Raw genomic sequence first — 17025 nt, forward strand, 5'->3', positions numbered from 1 at the left:
AGTATTAGTGACCATTCAATAAGTTTTAGATAATTCGTAGGTTCGCGCAGTATCGACACAATTTTCTGCTCACCACAGTCGAAGCAGGATACAATTTAGCTCGTTAGACCTTACGGTTCACGGATACTTCATTTCAAAAATCTAGAAGTATGGATCGAAATTATTTAAAATCTCGAATTGACGATCTTCGATCGCTTATTTTTTAACGTTGGACTTTTGTTAACAAGAAATACTTTAATCGAGAAAAAAGAAATGAGAAGTTTGTATCTGGAAATCATGTAGTATCAAGGGAAATTAAAAGTTTCATAAAAATATCCACTTTATTCGTTCAACTTCGTTCTTGCGTGTCCCTTTTATTACATATAATAAAATACTAATAGTAACAGACGTAACGATAATTACGATAACGCGTATACAGTAGCGGTAATAGTAATAATAACGACGATATTTCGCAATGGGACACATTAAACGTTTTAAAACATATTACACCTTTGTTTTTTCTTGACACGGTAAATGTTTCTATACAAAAAAGGTTATCAAGTGCTTTACAAAAATGGATCATGATACACCAGGATTCGGTGTATCGATTATCACAAGATTACTAAAGCGCCGAGGCGCGGATTCTTCGCTCGAAGAAAACTAAAGCTTGTCATGGGAAAAAACAAATGGAAATGTTTGAACGTTTCACTAAATGCCTACGAAAAATCAGCTATAGCAAGATGCATATAAAAACACGAATTCGCTCTAGCATCGAGCTTTCATCCAAGTTTAATTCTAAACGTGTTATAACGTATCGTATCGCGTATTTAAAACATGAAACTTCTTTTTAAGTCGCCTAGATTAGTTTTGCTTGCTATCTATAACAATTTTCTACCGGTAATCATAGACTGCGCTAAATTTCAAAATTCGTCTTTAATTCCGTTTTAAACAAGGGTTCAAATATTCGAGATTTAAATAATTAAACGCAAGAAAATGCGATACATGGCGCCGATCGAAACAGTCTCGATTTGAACGAACGCAACAATACAGATAAATTCAGAGTATTCACCGTGGTTTTCGAAACAAAAGCAAACACGATATACGTTATGAAGTAAAATATCGATTTATCGTCCTTTCTACGAGATATTCAGACAGCAAGACCGATGCTACCTTTAACTACATACTCCCATTTTCGTTAGATGTTATTCGGACCGCAATCGGTGTTTCGAAATATCACAAGACCGAGAAACGAGTCTGTCACCTTCTTGTTTCCACTAAAATTATGTACGTTACAAAGGATTTCTATTTTGCGTTCAGTCGTACTCGTGAGAAGGATCCGTTTTATTGAACAAACAGTCTCTCTCTTCCTGAGTGGAGGGAACGTCCGAGGTGGCGGGCCTCATGACTTTCGGAACTTTGCTAACTTTGCTGAGTCCCTCGGTGATACCACTCCTTCCGGAAACACTGGAAAAGAGACTGAGATCGTCACGTTAGGACATTTACCGAGTATCCGAACACGTGCACGCAAACGATCAAAATACGTCTCGTTCGTACGATAACGAAAAAAACAATCGGACATAGAATATACGCACCGTAGAAAATCGATCGAATACTCACACGACATCCACTTCGTCGTCATCGTCGCCTTGGGTCGTTTCATCGTTGGTTAACGTGAAGTACGGATTCGCGGAGGCTGGCCGGAATTTATACCCGGTAAGAACGAAGAACACGTACGTAGCCATTTCACGGAACATCTCGTCCAACCACTCGTATTGAAAGGGTACCGTGATCTAGAAAGGGTAAACTCGTTCGTAACAATAGAATATTTTTGAAAGAATAGTACGAGAAATCAGAAGAAAAAAAGATATACGAATATCATACCTTGAGTAAGTACATTATGATTCTTGTGAAATAAATGTAACAAACTATCATAATATAGAAATGCCTAAAGAGCTTGAGCTTGCGTAAGTTAACGGCTGCCTTGCCGTCAGTGTGCGCAGCTTCCTGTAGGTGCCTGATACTCCAAACTACTGGAAATAGAATGGCACCGCAGCAAAGTAAGTCCACGAGAATGAACACGTCCCGCCAGGTCTTGTGTTCGATGTCTCCTTCTTCGCTTTCTTCGATTATTATTTCTGCCACGTTTGCCAATACCTGCGAATCAAAGTTTCTCGTAAGGTACTGTTCTTCCTGTCGTCCGTTAAAAATGTATTTCGGCTAACCTGTAATGGTATCACGATCATAAACAGTTTTTTATCCTTGTCGGCTAGAATGTGTTTGATGAACGTCCACCCAGTGCCGATGAGCACAATGGTAATAAAAAGTACTGCTCCTTTTAATAAATGGGTGATGTAATACAGAATCGCCCAGGCTGCCACGTGCTCTCCTTTCGTTTGAATAAAGTGATAATTGATTCCGTGGAAAAGCAGCGACAGAGATTTCAAGTACACCAGAATTGCCATCAGATAGTGGATTTTGAATACGGGATGCCTAAAGGAATAAGAATTGAAAATTTTAAAGAAAGGGAAAATATTACCGTTTTAATCATATTCGATACTTTGATCGGATGCTTACTTGCTCTTTTTAAGAATAAACACCCAGAAACAACCCGATAAGAAGAACAAAAGCGCCATCATAAAATAAAGTGCTGGTAGGGGCATTTCACCAGCGCTCAGGAAATTCCCACTATTTATCTCGGATATTTGTATCTGCAAGTTGCGTGTCGTTAATGCTTTTATCATTCATGCGTTGTTCCAAATACATGTTACGAAATAAAAATCTTACCGTAAAATCTAATGCAACCGGGACATCATATTTATAATTTGGACAATTGTGAAAGTAAAGATTGTAGAGACCCTCTTCTTCTTTGCTAGCGACGTACACGGCAAAACTTGTGTTGTAATACCTCTCCCCTTTTATGGTCTGTACAGTCATTGGAAGCTTTAGACGAGAGCAGACATTGCTCTCCGCCGACTTGGTTTCGGATTCATTCTCGACGATGGATCTTTCGATACCTGCGAAGATTATCGCCATTGAGCGAAATAACGTTTTAACGAGTACAGCGAAAATCGCTCTTTTTCTCGTTTTCGCTAAGCCATTGAATCCGGTGAAACGGATTAAGCGAATTGATCTCTGTTATAAGCTCGATATAATCCAATCGGATAGTGAATTTTATTGGCGCGAAATATACTACTCTAGAAGACAGTTACCTAACCAGACTCTCAAAAATATTTGAGTTTCGAGTTATTTATAAGATTGGGGACGAGTCACGTTAATTATAGCGACTCTCATCTCGGTGGTGTTCGATCACCGATGTCGCTCCGCGTCCACATTCCATGAGATATCGATCACAATCGAATTTAGTGCGGCAACAACGATGTGTTCCAAAGAAGGAACATGAAATTTCGCGAACGATGCTATATGTCTTTAACCGTTCTACGCACCGAACATATGCTCCCTTTCCTCTCCCCTCTTTTAAGCAAAGCGCGTTCTCAAGCTCTACGACCCAAATCCTGTATTCGAAAAACATACACAATCACTCCAGTAAGTAAAAGTGAGAATAAATCAAAAAAGTCCGACATGTACCAGAAGTACAGTGACGTTGCTGCTAATAGTGCGCAGAAAGATAAATCATAATAAACGGTCTCGTATAGCATCGCATTTGGCAGAGCTGTTAGTAATACATCGTCATCGGACAATCGATTACATGTATTAAGTGTCGCGATAATACGTGTATAAAACCTATGCTGTATCTAGAAGTTCGAACGAAAATGTCTGTCACGATACATAGCATCAATTTAATGCCAAATGGCAAGTGGTTCAAGGCGAACCTAACGTAATCGTTCGAATACGGTTAAACGTACTTTCGCACTTTCAGTCTCGTACAAGAAGAGAAAAACATTGTATAAGAAAACACGAGGAATATAATGTATTATACGGACAAATTTCTTTGCTGGAGGAACATTAACGACTATATAATGAAAGGACGCGATCGATGTCGTTGGTGCCAACTTCTTGCTTTTCCACCTGTTAGTGCATGTTACTAACCAAGCATCTAATATTAGTAACAGTCCGTGTTAAAAATAACCCGCGAATGCAATCGTGTGTATTTTTAACACTCCTTTTTGTGCAATATTGATAAGTACTTTCCACTTAACGCCGTGTGCATCGTGGTTCGACTCGTCAGTTCGGAAATACACGGAAGTTCTCTCAGACACGAGAACATTGATTTTTGTACCAATGTTTGACGCGCGTTTCTAAAATACTCAATGGCGATGGTCATACTGGTTATATTAATGCACGACACAAAATTAACTACTGTAACAAATCAACCTACTTAAACGTAAAAAAAAGATTACCCACTTGACCATCGACTTTGAACTATTTTTTGAAACGATAACGTCCAACGACGATTACAGGTAATTTTTACCGAATCGAGCATTACGCGGTTAAGCAGCATTTTTATCGCCAGCATCTGAATAATCCATAAATAATAAGTAAAATAATCTCTTAATGACCGAACAGAGAATGTTTGAATGATGGATTGACTGGAGTCAAGCAATTGGACACCTTGTCACGAACTGTTATATACGATTATAGGATATACGGAAGTTGCGATGTAGTCCATTCATTTCGGGGGATGATTCGCGGTACAGCTTCAAACCTTTGAACGTTTGCCAAAATCACGAACACACTACGACCAATTTATTTTAAAATCCTTGTCCCTCTGTGAGCGTCATTCGTTGATCATTGGTGGCGCGTTTCCTCTTTCATAATACAAGATACAATGATCTTTTTCTCTTCTAGCTTTAAGTATAATTTTGTGGAAGGCTAATTCATTACGGTAGTGACCTTACGACAAAATTTATTGTCGCGAAAAAAAGTCAAGGAACTCGCAAAATTCTGACTCACCGTCCGAGCTATAACGTTTCCTCCGCGAAAAGAGAGCGGTATCGCTAAATCTACCCGGAAAAGAGTTTCTCTTTGCTCGAAACGCCAACACGCTGTTCGAATCTTTGTAGATGTGCACGGTGTGCACGTTTCGGCTGCAGTTTACCTTCAATCTGAAACACGTACGTTTATGCAATAAATTTATGCATACTTCAGCGATTAAATACTTACGCGATTTATACTTACAAATTATTTTTCAAGTCCATCGTGAAATATATGATCGCGCTATCATCCTTCTGTTCAAAATCGTTTTTAACGTTCGAAATGTCTTGCAGCACGCATCTTTCTTGATGGCTATCCAAATACGGGTTCATCGCATCGCTTAGCGTGCGATCTAAACTGAATCCAAACTAGATCGTAAAAAAATAAAACATCTTATAAGGCGGTCTATTATTTCGCAAATTTTCAAAAACAATTATTTTGATGTTCATTTAAGTTTCCGTATGCTAGAGTATTTCGTACTTGAAACGAATATTAACAATCTGACTATAATCAATATTGGATATCGTTTATAAATAACTCGAGAGAATTCTAATATTTATAACCTGACCTGAGAGGAATGCTAATTATGAGCAGTATGACCGGTATTAAATAATTGATCAAATTTTACGTGTACGATCGTGCGTTTAAGAAGTATAACACATGTGCAGTTTTCGTTTGAACAGGAAACGTTCGTACAGAAAAGTACATATGAGGAAAATAGTTCGAGGAATTTTCTTATCGTTATAGTTTAAGCGACATGAATGACGGAAAATGGAAACAGGTGTCACTGAATGGACGACGCATAGCATTACGCGATATCCACGTTACGATTACTCACCACTTCGTTCTCGTGAAAAGGCTCGGCCTTGAAATTGATCAGATTTACATCGAGAATGCCACCCTTGTAGAAACCAAAGGTACTCAGGGAAATGTGTCGTCTTACATCCTTCTGTAACAGAAAACGTATATTGCGTACAATCGAACGGGAACCCTGTAACCTATGACTAAGCGTCGAGGATAAAAGAAGCCTCGGAAAAATGATAGTTTGGACGATTGATAGACGACTATAACCTATATTTCAAAAGTTCTATTTTTTATCGAATTCTTCGTGAAAATCTTTCGCGTGTCTTTTATAGTGTATGTAAGTATCTAGATATAAATGTGTAGCTTTTAGAATAAATACTGATACGATATTTTGTTCGTTTATATAATTTTTTTATAATTATTTTGTCAAAATACTAAAGGTTATCATGTATTATGCATATAATAGATAATACGATTAATTATGTTGCTCGGTTAAACGCGATTGACGTAATAAATAAATTCCGATAAAGTGATTAGTAAATATACATTCTATATTACTTAAAATCCTTCGAACTAACCCGTATTTCGAGTTTATGAATTCTACCAACGGCCAGTGCGAGTACTGACATAGTCCAGAGACACTGTAATAACGGTTGTTTTGATCGCATTTTTATTGCCTTTTGTTGGAGAAATGTCACATTACGAAAACACAAAATAACACATCTAAAATCTACAATGCTCTCTCGTCGATACGCGAGCAGAAACTAAGCTTGAATTACAGGAATATGAATTGTGATCAGCGGAACGGATGAATTGAAACTACGCGCAATTTTTCAAAGACCTTTACGTCGTTATTGCTTTTTCCGCTCTTGAACCTTTACAATATCGATTATTAACATTACCGTATATGAAACAAAATTTTTGTTCTCTTATGAATGATGTTATTAAATTTATTTAACTACAAGTGCTAAAAAATACTATGATTTAAGTTAGATTACATCAAATAGAATCTTATATCATCGAATGTTTTCATATTTCTTTTTCTAATTGATAATTAATACAATAATAAAATACTCAGTGTGAAAATAAAACATGAGTGTCATCAAATTTGTTAGGTTTATTTCTTATAATATTTGAAATCCCAACTGCAATTTGGTTCATTTCGTGTTTGCCATAAGATCAGTTTGAACTTCATCCATCTATTCATTTTGTTATATTAGAACCTTGAAGGTAAATGTCATTTTGATAAATAATTTAAGGCAAAACATTATTAATATTAAAACACATAATATATCAAAGTTGACAAACTTAATATATCATTGAGGTTATGTTTATTGTTTGTCGGTTTTATTCGCTACAGGATTGGATTATCTTTCATGTTATGGAAAAACACTTTGCAGCACTGAAATTATTAGATTCAGATAATGATTCTAAGTTGACTAGGACATTTAGTTATTCCGAACTACCGTCGTCTCAGCGAATTTATATAAAACAATCGTATTATTCCGAAAATTCGCCTAATTTGGTTAGACAATACAGTTACGAACAAATATTTGATAAAACTTCAAACATCAGGTAGAATTTTACGATGTACATGTTACCGGCCAAATCCGATTTAAGGCCAAACTAGTTTTGCCTAGATTAAGCATATAGGATGAACTAGTTTGGCCTAGGAAAAGTTAGTTTATCCTAAAATCGGCTTTTGCCGGCAACATATATATTGAATTATACAATTAAACGAATCTCTTTGCCTAAGTAATTAAAATTCTATTCCGCTTTTAGACAACGCAATGACGAAGTTGAGTGGCAGCCAACTAGACCTCCGTCTAACTTTTTTGAATCCTCCAGTCAGCAATTCTGTAAAAGTAATAGTATAATACATACACCAAAATTCATACCAGGAAAACAATCAAGTGAAATAGAATCCAAAAAAATTGAAAATCTGAAACCTCTGAACGATTCTAAATTTTTGTTACATCCTTCTGTGAACACCGGTATAAAAGATAAAGGGGAGTATCTTCCACGCTCAAAATCTGAAGATAAAGAACCAACAGATATTCAACAGAAACAATTTAATGTTACAAATGATAATAATAAAGTTGTGTATAAAGATATAAAAAAGAAATTTAGACCATTAGTAGCAAAGAAAGAAAATATGGTAACAACGAAAGTAAGCACAAGTTGCTGTAATTTCAAATGTATATGCATCTTTTCAATATTTATAGGAATACTTGCCTTATTTTTAAATCTGGATTCCTTTATAATTTGTGACCATACCACGCTTTTCTCAAATGCTAGTTTGGAATTACAACAAAAAGTATACGGTCAAAGAAATGCAATTTCAAATATCATTTCATTTTTAAGTACAGACACTTTCTACGTGAAAGTGCTGTGTCTTGTAGGTGGAACCGGTGTTGGTAAATCTTACACTGTTGGAATTATAGCAAAGAATTTCCCAAATAAGAATGGAATTTTTGTATATGATCCAGTTCTGAAAGACACTATAGATATGAATGCATTAAATTCTTCTCGCTCAAACATGTTGTTGATTATGGAAAATTTAAAAATGAAAGACATAGATTTCTTTTCCGATACAATGAGCTTATTAAGCAAGAATAAAAATAAATGCATTACAGTATTAGCTGTTTTCAATGTTAAGAACATAAATAATTATTTAGAAAGAGAAACAAGCTCTGTACAGAACGAAGATGCAATCAGCAAAGCTTTTGACAATACAAACATTAAGTTTTTAATTGTTCCTTATAAACCTTTAGATGACCAGGTATTAGAGATGTGTATAACAGAAGCAGCAAGAAATAGCAACATGACTCTGGCCCAGAGTCAAATACACGTAATTAAACAAAGTTTACTATTTTCTAATAGTGGTTGTAAAGGTGCTCATAGCAAAGTACAAGTTGTTGGTAGAGGGTAAATTTGACAAATCTCTTTGTTTTTAAATGTACTGTGTGATAATGATGAAAGACTTATGGAAGACTGAAGTAACGAATTCATGTGCTCAAAAGGTCATAAGTGTAGTCTATTATTTTTAAAATTAGTTACTATTATATACATTCTGCATTTATATCATTTTCATCATAATTTTGAAGTTTCTTGTAAGCTAGTGTTTCCTATTGCCTATGAACATAGTATTTGTGCCAAGCTGAGTATAATTATTATTTTTGTATGGTAAATGTTATTTTGATTGCAATAAATGAGATAAAATAAATATTTAAAGCCCTGGTTCTATTCATTTCAAGACGCACAATTTGAAACAGATGGTGCGCGAAATCCGTACGGACGGACTCTGTATACTGGCAAAGTTCTTTTACGCACGTAATTTCTCCGTCTCTAGTCGGAACATTCTTGGGGGTATAGTCACATTTCACTTTCTGATTATAAGTGTTCAGAGTATTGCGTGTCAAAACTTGGTAAGAAAACAGTACTATCGAAGTAACGGTTACGTGTACTTATGTCAGTACGATCGCTACCGTTATGCGTAACCGTAACGATTTATCTTATTTTCTATTCTAACACTTCCTTCTCTTCTTTCTTTACCCTCCAAATCCTTTTTTTAGAAGATCCGTATTTATACTTTTACTTTTATAATCAATGACATTTTGTTTCATTTTGATTCCTGTACCGGTGTTGACAATGATCAATAATAAATATATCAAAGAAAAAAAAGGAAGAGGGTATTTTCTTTAGTTGAAAATTCACATCTTTTGCGATTAAACAATACGATAGTCAAAATCATGTTGACGTAACGACGTCTAACCAAGTAAAAGCAAGATCCGCTGTCTTCATTTCTTTTACGTTATCGTTAAACTTACAAGAGATTGAATCTAGCTGAAAAGAAATTTCCTAATTGCTTGTTACGTGGACCGGTGATGTAAGCTAAAAACAGTTACGTGTAATATAGAGGTTATTAAAAAAAGGTACCACCACGTGTTTAAGAACTTATTCGGATGTAACATGGGAAGTACCGTCAAGCGTTATTATTGTTACTATCAATCATGTTACATTTTGATTTAAAAAAAAACTTCCTGAATTTTTAGTTCGGCATAATCTAGCCATAAAAAAATGACCGTTACCGAATCGCATGGTCCGTTTCATTCTTACCTTGCAATGTTAAAGTACTTCTGGTAACTCTTTACATAAGTTCGATATTTATCAAAGCTGCGATTACATATTCCGAAAAAATCTCGCCGAGCAATTAGATCGAAGCGAGGAACAAATATTTAATATTTTTTTCGAATCTTCGGGTAAATATAACGTCAAATGCTGATCCGGAAACTGTGACAGAACGTTACACGCTCGTGCGTATAATTCCCGAAAAGTTTTGTAAGGAGCTCGTTACCGCCAAGGAGGGAAAGAATCGTTACGAAATTGTCGTGCATCGTTTAGACTTTAGGTGAACGACGGTTCCTACCATCGTATCTATAAAAGACGGACAATTGGGTAAACCGCGGCAGTTCTGTACTTATACTTCGCCAGGATATACGCGGAACTATTTGTACTCGGTGTCAGGAACCATTTGCCTTTCGACCAATAAGGTATCGAGTTTTAAAGACTGTATCAGCTGTTCCTCGAAGGGACTTTGTTTCACGACCCCAGAAGAACAAGCCGCAAGGATACCGAAGGTGGAGTAAGAAGAAAGGTGTAACTGGAAATTATAAAAGAGCGCTCCGCGGTTAAGAGGAGACAGTCTCCTCCAACTACTCACCTGCGTGACTTCGATCCGGGTACGTTATCCTTTTCATCCCTATTTTATACTGACTACGATTTACAGTGTTTTACGAGAAACTTTTATTCGAATACTTATTTCACACAGTTTTTTTAGGAATAACAAATTGTACATTTTAGTAGTAAGTAACATGATTTTATTAGATATTTTAGAAATTTGAATTTATAGAATAAAATCATGTCTATTTTAATTTAAAATTACCTACAATGGCTAAAGCATTTGAAATTTGGAAATTTGATTATTCGTGTTACGTATACATATATTATTGCATATACAACCTTGACTTTTCTTGAATTAATTTTATGCTGATGTTTTATTGTTTCTTGCTGGTAAGATTTATTAAAACCTATACTGCATTTTGTGTTTAAAAGTAAAAAATTTTATGCATCAGTTATATAAAATAATGCCATTGAATATACAAGCAAGATTTTATTTGCGTTAAAAGAAAAAAATTGATGAGAACCATTAAAATAGTCATTAAAGTAGTAATATAGCCAATGTGCAACTTTGTTCAATGAATGCAAGTTATTCTATCATCCGAGTTGATTTTTTTATTTACAAATAAATGAAATAAATAGAGAGTTTGAAACATCGACATAATTGACGTAATCCCGAAAACAGTTTCTATATATAGAGAGAATTGATATCGTAAAAAAAATGCATAATAACTTGATAAATTGCACTTTCTACGCGGAAGATAGGTGCACGCGCGGTTTACTTCCCTGATTGCTGGGTAACCCTATTAATGTTAGCGTTCATTGACTGTGCGAATAGATGCGAAACGTTCAACTCGTAAGTACGCACTTACAATAACGGTGAACATTAATAAGATCTTTTACAAGATTATTTTAATATAAAAATTCGATCGTGCTATATAATTCAAAGGCACTTACGAACCGCGTTCCATTTCTAATCCTCCGGCTATTGTAATTTTTTGGCACCGCATACTTCACGTAACGAATCGAATCGGTATGAAAAAATATGTTAAAAACGAGGGAATGGTACAGTATATCTCGATTCGTGTTAGTCGGTCGGACAAAATCGAAGAACAAAGATGGGCGCGTAACTTAGCGGATTGCATAATCGGAGAAAGTGGTTGCGAAAGGAGTCACTCGCTCGCCGTAAACGTAATGCCGGTCTCGGTGTTGGTGACCGGTCGAACATTATATCATAAAGCGAGGGAAACGTTATGTCACGAAATCGTGGATGGTTCACCGGTGGCTGGAAGGTTCTCATATAATTACAAAACTACGCTGAAACTCGCGTAAAAGAAAGTATATTTCGATCGGTATCTCTGTCGCGATATAACACCATTCACGGTTTGACTTTGAACGTTGCCGGCAAACTATGCCAGCGGTTCGTTAAAGAGAGTGCATCCGAAGATCTAGACGCCACGTGAACGAATTCGAACGATATTTTGAACATAATATGTATTTAAAAACGCTCGGAAAGAACGTAAGACGATCACAGAGTGTGCTTATTATAACCGAACGACGAATAATCAAAATCGTATCACTTTTTAGAACTCCGTTCGATAAGCTTTCGGATTCTGAAAATTTGAAGTTGCGTTGACGTTCCTTCGAAAGTACTCGGTCGAGCAGCAAAATGGGAGCGATCGAATGGGTAACCGGAGAAGACGATTACGAGTGTTCTCTTTCGGAAGATACGCAGAAACTTACCAAGGAGGAACTCCGAGAAGATAAAAATACGAGAGATCAGGCACTTCAGCAAGTACGCAACTGGATCAAATTGAACCCGCGTATTCAGAACTGCCGACTGGGTGAGAGATCAGCGTTTATTTTTTCAACACTCTTTTACCCTATTTAACCCATACGCGTTTCTCGAGTATCGCTCGCTGATACTTGGTTCAGCTACTTGTAATCGATGGCGCTTCTCGTTCGACAGATGCTCAATTCTTATTAAGATTTTTGAGATGTAAAAAATTTAACGTACCAATGGCCGAGGAGGCGATCGAGAGATATTTGTTGCTTCGTCAGGTATACCACCCGGCTTTCAACAATTTAGACATGTTTGAACCGACGATGGAGGAATTGATTTCTTTGGGGTAAGATACGAGACCGCTCGCTTTCTTGACATCGAAGTTAACCGATATTGGATTTACTTTTCTTTAGGTATTTGTTCGCTGTTCCCGGCCGCGACGAGAAAGGCCGTCGCGTTATAATTGCCAGGCCAGGTAAGCATTATTCTCGTCTCTGCTAATCGTTCTTACTACATTTTTCATCCATTGTCTCGGATATTTTTACGCGACCTTTCGAAGCCCGATACCTACACTCTGCTGGATACGATTGTAAATTTATTTCGCCGAAGAAAAATTTTTAAAACGCAACCTTCGAGAAATTTATGGCACGAATATTATTTCTTTGTCACGGCCGAAGAGAACGAGTAGCGACTAGCACGTGTTCTATGTGCATATAACGCGCGTTTACTTTCTCTTTCATGTTTATGGAACATGTTTTCAGGTGTCTTCGATCCTCACAAGTACACGAACGTCGACATGTGTAGAATTCACGCGATCACCTACGAAACTCTGATGGAAGACGAAGAAAATCAAATACGAGGTTTTGTTCATTTTGCCGATGGAGGTGGCGTTAGTTTCCCGCATTTGACGCTTTTCACGCCAAAAGAAGCTGTTCGCATCGTGAAAAACGGAGAGGTACAGCATCTTTCTTTCCCGGTATTTTTCGACTCCTCGAACTACTGACTTACAAAATCACGGAACAATTTCCTTTTCGTTGGATGTTGCGTGATACTTTCGATTCAAGGACAGTGACGCAATTGAATTTCATAACGCCTTAAAACGACATAAAGAGAAGGAACAACCGGTTCTTTGAACTTCGCTCTTCCTTCTCTGAACAGACTCTCATCGGACCCACTCACGATCAAGTAGACCAATATTCAGATATAAAAAAATTCATGAATGATCACGATTCTAGCGCACCATACCGATGCGGCACAAGGAAGTACACGCTATTAATATTCATCCCTCCCTGAAATTCGCTCTCGATTTCGGCATGTCGTTGATTTCTGAGAAGATCAAAAAACGCGTCAAGATTTATACCAGCCTCGAAGACGCCATCAATCGAAAAATGGACACGAGCATGTTGCCTAAAGAGTACGGTGGTACGATGCCAATGAAGGAAATGATCGGTAAGTGTTGAGATAAAAATATCGATTAGCTACAGTCATTTCGATAACGTTATCGTAACGATTCTCGATCTCGTTAATTAGACATTCAGACAAAGCGAAACTGAATCTTTTGTCATTTGCAATCTGGTACTTTGGTCTCGAGATACGAGCGATTAAAAATTAGACAAGTTGCAAGATTTAACACAAAATATAATACAAGATATGATACAAAAGAATTAATTTTAAAACGCTGGTATCTCAAATTGTTTTCATAGTATATCTTCTTTTTGGAATATTTATTAATGTAACGTCCTTAGAGAATTACGTAAAATGAATTGTTTGCGTAGCACTGTGGAGAAAGGAATTGCTAGAAATGAGACCAACCTTATTGAGTCACGATAAGATGAGAGTATGCTTGGAATTATACTCGGACAAAGCTCGAGAAGGCGCAGTATCCGCTTTGAAGCAAGGTTTGGGTTGCTCCGATATTGGCAACAGCGATTCCACCATGTACGGTATCACCGGATCGTTCAGAAAACTCGAAGTGGACTAACTCGAAACAAAGCAAATTTGCAAGCTGGTATAAAATTTTTCGCGAAGAAGAGATGGCGAATCGATCTCGGTCGGCGCGACATATTTTTTGCGCTCGACGAATTGTTGATATTTTAAGTACGTTTACAAATGGTATTTAGACATAGGGTAACGAAATTATTTTAAGTATAATATAGCCACAAACGTACAATTAAAATCGGAGAAATTGAAATTAAGTTTTAAATAGGTATAATTTTGATAGTTCGTAAATGACATGTAATTGTTTATTGGTCACTATGTAAATAAGACTGCATCAATGGAATAAACGGATACTTTTTACATATATTTTTGTTTCTCATTCTTTCTGCCGACTAATCGTATAATAAGTTTAGGAAGCGAGCCAAGTGCCGATAATTTTCCGCACATTTGCTCTGGCGTTAACAAGATCCTTGGCGTCTGTGTCTAGGTTGTCGCTGTATAGATCGCGACAGTGCGATGACCCTGGAAGTAACATTCCGTTGCTAATAGTTTGAAACGAAAGACGTAAATCTTTTTTTACTACCTTTGATAAGTATGGCAGGCGAGTCCGCGTTCAGGTTTTGAAGAACCGAAAGTTTATGCCACGGGTCGATGTCGCCGTTGGTGAAAATTACGTTGCGCAGATCAGGTCGTAAACCGCCGTACATTATATTCGTTCTTCTGATGCTCGTATCCAAGAAATTTTCATTGTAACTGCGAAAAAATAAACGGGATGAAACAGGACGTAACATCGTGAAAATTGTCTACGTATCAACCTTTTCTATACGTACTAGTCACCGTACAAATCGACGCACAAATCCGTAAAGAAACGCAACGGGAATAGAGATCCAAAGATGGAGTTTTTCGAATTTGTGGTTTGATAATAACCGAACTCCGAGCAGGTTTGATAATACCATTGTCTGCTGATATCATTTTTCCACGTCCCGTTACTGTATTGTTTGACGAATTTCTGGTAGTTATTTTCTATGCACTTCTTGTTGCCGTCTGTAATTACGTGTGCCAGTCTCTGAAGAGGACTACCTAAGGACGTGGCAGTCATCTTGTCGCAACAGGCAGCTATTTTCGTTTGATTCTTTTCCACGTTATCGTATTGGACAATGCCAGCAAATCCCTGTCAACGGAAAGGATGGGCGATTATAGAATTGCGCAATGAGTTCTCCGGAAAGACTGGTCATATTTTTTTTACTATAAAAAACTAAGACATCGTCTTCTTGGCTGGCTACGTAACATAGTTTCATAATGCACCGCGTAACGTAACGAGTGATAGTAATTTAGTTTTTAAGAAAGTATACCTCGGCTAAAGTGTTCATGAGGTGTCCGATATCGTTGTGAGATTTTACGTCAGGTGCATCGCATAAGCTGAAACATTTCACTCGAATAAGCTTAACTTAAATGTAGAATGTACGTAAAAATAATCGATAATTACTGGAAATAAGTTTTTAATCTCTTCGGACCATTTTTGGTGAAAAGTAGTTTCTCGACCGCGTCGAACGCAGCTTTGATGTCATCTGCGCATTTTTCATTTTGTCTACGAATGGATTCGGTTACAACTTCGTAATATTCTGCAAAAAGCATTATCCGCCATTATTGTACGATTAAGAGCTCACCTAAATACTTATAAAGAGCTTTGTAATTTACCGTAAAAGTCAGCCTTGGCGAATACCGGAGCGCTGCTAGCCAATGCACCCTGTTAACGAATCGATCGTTACCGACCATTTAAAACGGACAAAAACCAAAGCGAAAGAGAGCAAAATACTTAATCACCTGAATAAGATGAGGGTACTTTAGTCTAGCCCATGCTGCCATACTTCCTGCATAAGATCCACCGATTACGATGACGGTGCTGTTCCGAAGATGATCCTGTTCCTTTTTCGTTTCGATAAAATACGCTAAATCGGCCAAAGCCTGATCCACGCTCAAGTATTGTAAGTTTTTCGAACTAATGTCCCTGGGAATGGATGAACGAGGCAAAATTAAACGCGTTACATGAAAAGAAAAAGATCTTTGGACCCAATAGAAACAAAAGTCTTACTCGGTCGGTTTACTTTGACCATAATAACGATGTTCGGTGTAATACATCATTGCGCCGTGAGTGGAAGCGATCTCGTACATTAGACCAGTCGTTAAAAAGCCCGTGGATATTTCCCATTCTCCGCCTATCATGATCATGATCGGTCCACCTTCCTTATGATACTTTGAATTTTCTAAGTATCGCTGTCGAAATAAAATATGGGCGTTAACTTTGATTTCGCTAGTTGAGAATATTTTCGCGTGACAATACCATTGACCAAGTACGATTGTCCCGAGGGTTGAAATGATCTAGAGGCTGTTGGATCCAAGCTTCGATTATATTCTGAGCGTACGTTTCGTTTGAAGAAACTGGTTCTTCCAAACCACGAAAGTGAAATCCGTGAAGACCAAAGGCATCGCCTGGTCGAAAAACGGCGCACAGTGACAATAAAACACTTAGGAGGATCATGTTCGAAGCACTAAAAACAGACTTGAATCTGTAACTTTGTTCGATCAGCGTCGAAGCTGATCCCAAAAGCACTGGTTCACAATTTCTTTTCTTCGGCGATAAATATCGGTTCCTATTAACTTTGAATCAAATTGAAAGAGTTTATCTGATAAGATGACACGAACGCGCACAATCGGATCGAGTCGAATCAGTGATTACAGCCACCTTAATCATGATGAAATGTATAGGATTCAAGAAATATCAAATTGTAAAGCCAAACACGAGTGGTTGATAAATAATATCTATTGTTCTATGTACATACGTCTATCTAAAGTGACCGACATATCTGTTTCTAATTGATTTAAAATGTGAAATTGAACAAAGGTAAAAT

The 17025-nt window shown here is 37.0% G+C and overlaps 4 protein-coding genes across 7 annotated transcripts in view; 2 read left to right on the forward strand and 2 right to left on the reverse strand.

Annotated features, from left to right (window-relative positions):
• LOC100880437 (alpha-tocopherol transfer protein-like) overlaps positions 1–14480 on the forward strand; it is a 39390-nt gene extending 24910 nt beyond the window's left edge. Inside the window, exons 1-7 of one of the 2 annotated variants that reach the window (XM_076529908.1) lie at positions 10124–10457; positions 11983–12239; positions 12365–12524; positions 12592–12653; positions 12940–13133; positions 13414–13627; positions 13954–14480. In XM_076529908.1, coding sequence (XP_076386023.1) covers positions 12065–12239; positions 12365–12524; positions 12592–12653; positions 12940–13133; positions 13414–13627; positions 13954–14159 — 1011 coding nt within the window. In that variant the 5' untranslated portion in view covers positions 10124–10457; positions 11983–12064 and the 3' untranslated portion in view covers positions 14160–14480. Of the gene's footprint in view, positions 1–10123; positions 10458–11982; positions 12240–12364; positions 12525–12591; positions 12654–12939; positions 13134–13413; positions 13628–13953 lie in introns of those variants that run through there. The other variant, XM_076529909.1, reaches the window with a different exon arrangement.
• Positions 302–6526, reverse strand: LOC100879544 (protein GPR107). 2 transcript variants are annotated; one of them, XM_012296516.2, is made up of 10 exons: positions 6294–6526; positions 5750–5860; positions 5116–5279; positions 4891–5042; positions 2764–2993; positions 2554–2687; positions 2202–2469; positions 1861–2133; positions 1597–1769; positions 302–1455 (listed from the first exon to the last, which is right to left on the reverse strand). In XM_012296516.2, exons 1-10 carry the CDS (start codon positions 6381–6383, stop codon positions 1293–1295), a joined length of 1758 nt encoding a protein of 585 aa, XP_012151906.2. In that variant the 5' UTR covers positions 6384–6526; the 3' UTR covers positions 302–1292. The 2 variants fall into 2 exon arrangements, with proteins under 2 accessions (XP_012151906.2, XP_003708062.2); XM_003708014.3 differs by having other exon boundaries at positions 302–1443; positions 6294–6522.
• LOC100879655 (uncharacterized) lies at positions 5859–8949 on the forward strand. Of its 2 annotated transcripts, none has more exons than XM_012296515.2 (3): positions 5859–6052; positions 7076–7290; positions 7498–8949. In XM_012296515.2, the coding sequence occupies exons 2-3, from the start codon at positions 7097–7099 to the stop codon at positions 8645–8647; spliced, it is 1344 nt and encodes a 447-aa protein (XP_012151905.2). In that variant the 5' UTR covers positions 5859–6052; positions 7076–7096; the 3' UTR covers positions 8648–8949. The 2 variants fall into 2 exon arrangements, with proteins under 2 accessions (XP_012151905.2, XP_012151904.2); XM_012296514.2 differs by lacking the exon at positions 5859–6052 and adding an exon at positions 6788–6945.
• Positions 14408–16922, reverse strand: LOC100880659 (putative serine protease K12H4.7). Its single transcript, XM_003708022.3, has 9 exons — positions 16458–16922; positions 16209–16390; positions 15941–16124; positions 15815–15863; positions 15603–15738; positions 15469–15535; positions 14947–15287; positions 14700–14869; positions 14408–14638 (listed from the first exon to the last, which is right to left on the reverse strand). The coding sequence occupies exons 1-9, from the start codon at positions 16653–16655 to the stop codon at positions 14526–14528; spliced, it is 1440 nt and encodes a 479-aa protein (XP_003708070.1). The 5' UTR covers positions 16656–16922; the 3' UTR covers positions 14408–14525.
• Positions 16923–17025: the final 103 nt, after the last annotated feature.

Source organism: Megachile rotundata, chromosome 3 (assembly GCF_050947335.1).
Source record: "Megachile rotundata isolate GNS110a chromosome 3, iyMegRotu1, whole genome shotgun sequence".
Lineage (NCBI taxonomy): Eukaryota > Metazoa > Arthropoda > Insecta > Hymenoptera > Megachilidae > Megachile > Megachile rotundata.

Bases quoted from the DNA above. Each gene is read 5' to 3' on its own strand.
- LOC100879544 (XM_012296516.2), bottom strand. From the start codon at position 6,383: ATGCGATCAAAACAACCGTTATTACAGTGTCTCTGGACTATGTCAGTA. The intron at 2,688-2,763 runs GTAAGATTTTTA...CGCAACTTGCAG, and splicing joins CGGTTGCATTAGATTTTACG to ATACAAATATCCGAGATAAA. The intron at 1,456-1,596 runs GTGAGTATTCGA...TGACGATCTCAG, and splicing joins GACGACGAAGTGGATGTCGT to TCTCTTTTCCAGTGTTTCCG.
- LOC100879655 (XM_012296515.2), top strand. From the start codon at position 7,097: ATGGAAAAACACTTTGCAGCACTGAAATTATTAGATTCAGATAATGAT. The intron at 7,291-7,497 runs GTAGAATTTTAC...TTCCGCTTTTAG, and splicing joins GATAAAACTTCAAACATCAG to ACAACGCAATGACGAAGTTG.
- LOC100880659 (XM_003708022.3), bottom strand. From the start codon at position 16,655: ATGATCCTCCTAAGTGTTTTATTGTCACTGTGCGCCGTTTTTCGACCA. The intron at 16,125-16,208 runs GTAAGACTTTTG...ATCCATTCCCAG, and splicing joins GGTCAAAGTAAACCGACCGA to GGACATTAGTTCGAAAAACT. The intron at 15,536-15,602 runs GTAATTATCGAT...GAAATGTTTCAG, and splicing joins AGATTAAAAACTTATTTCCA to CTTATGCGATGCACCTGACG.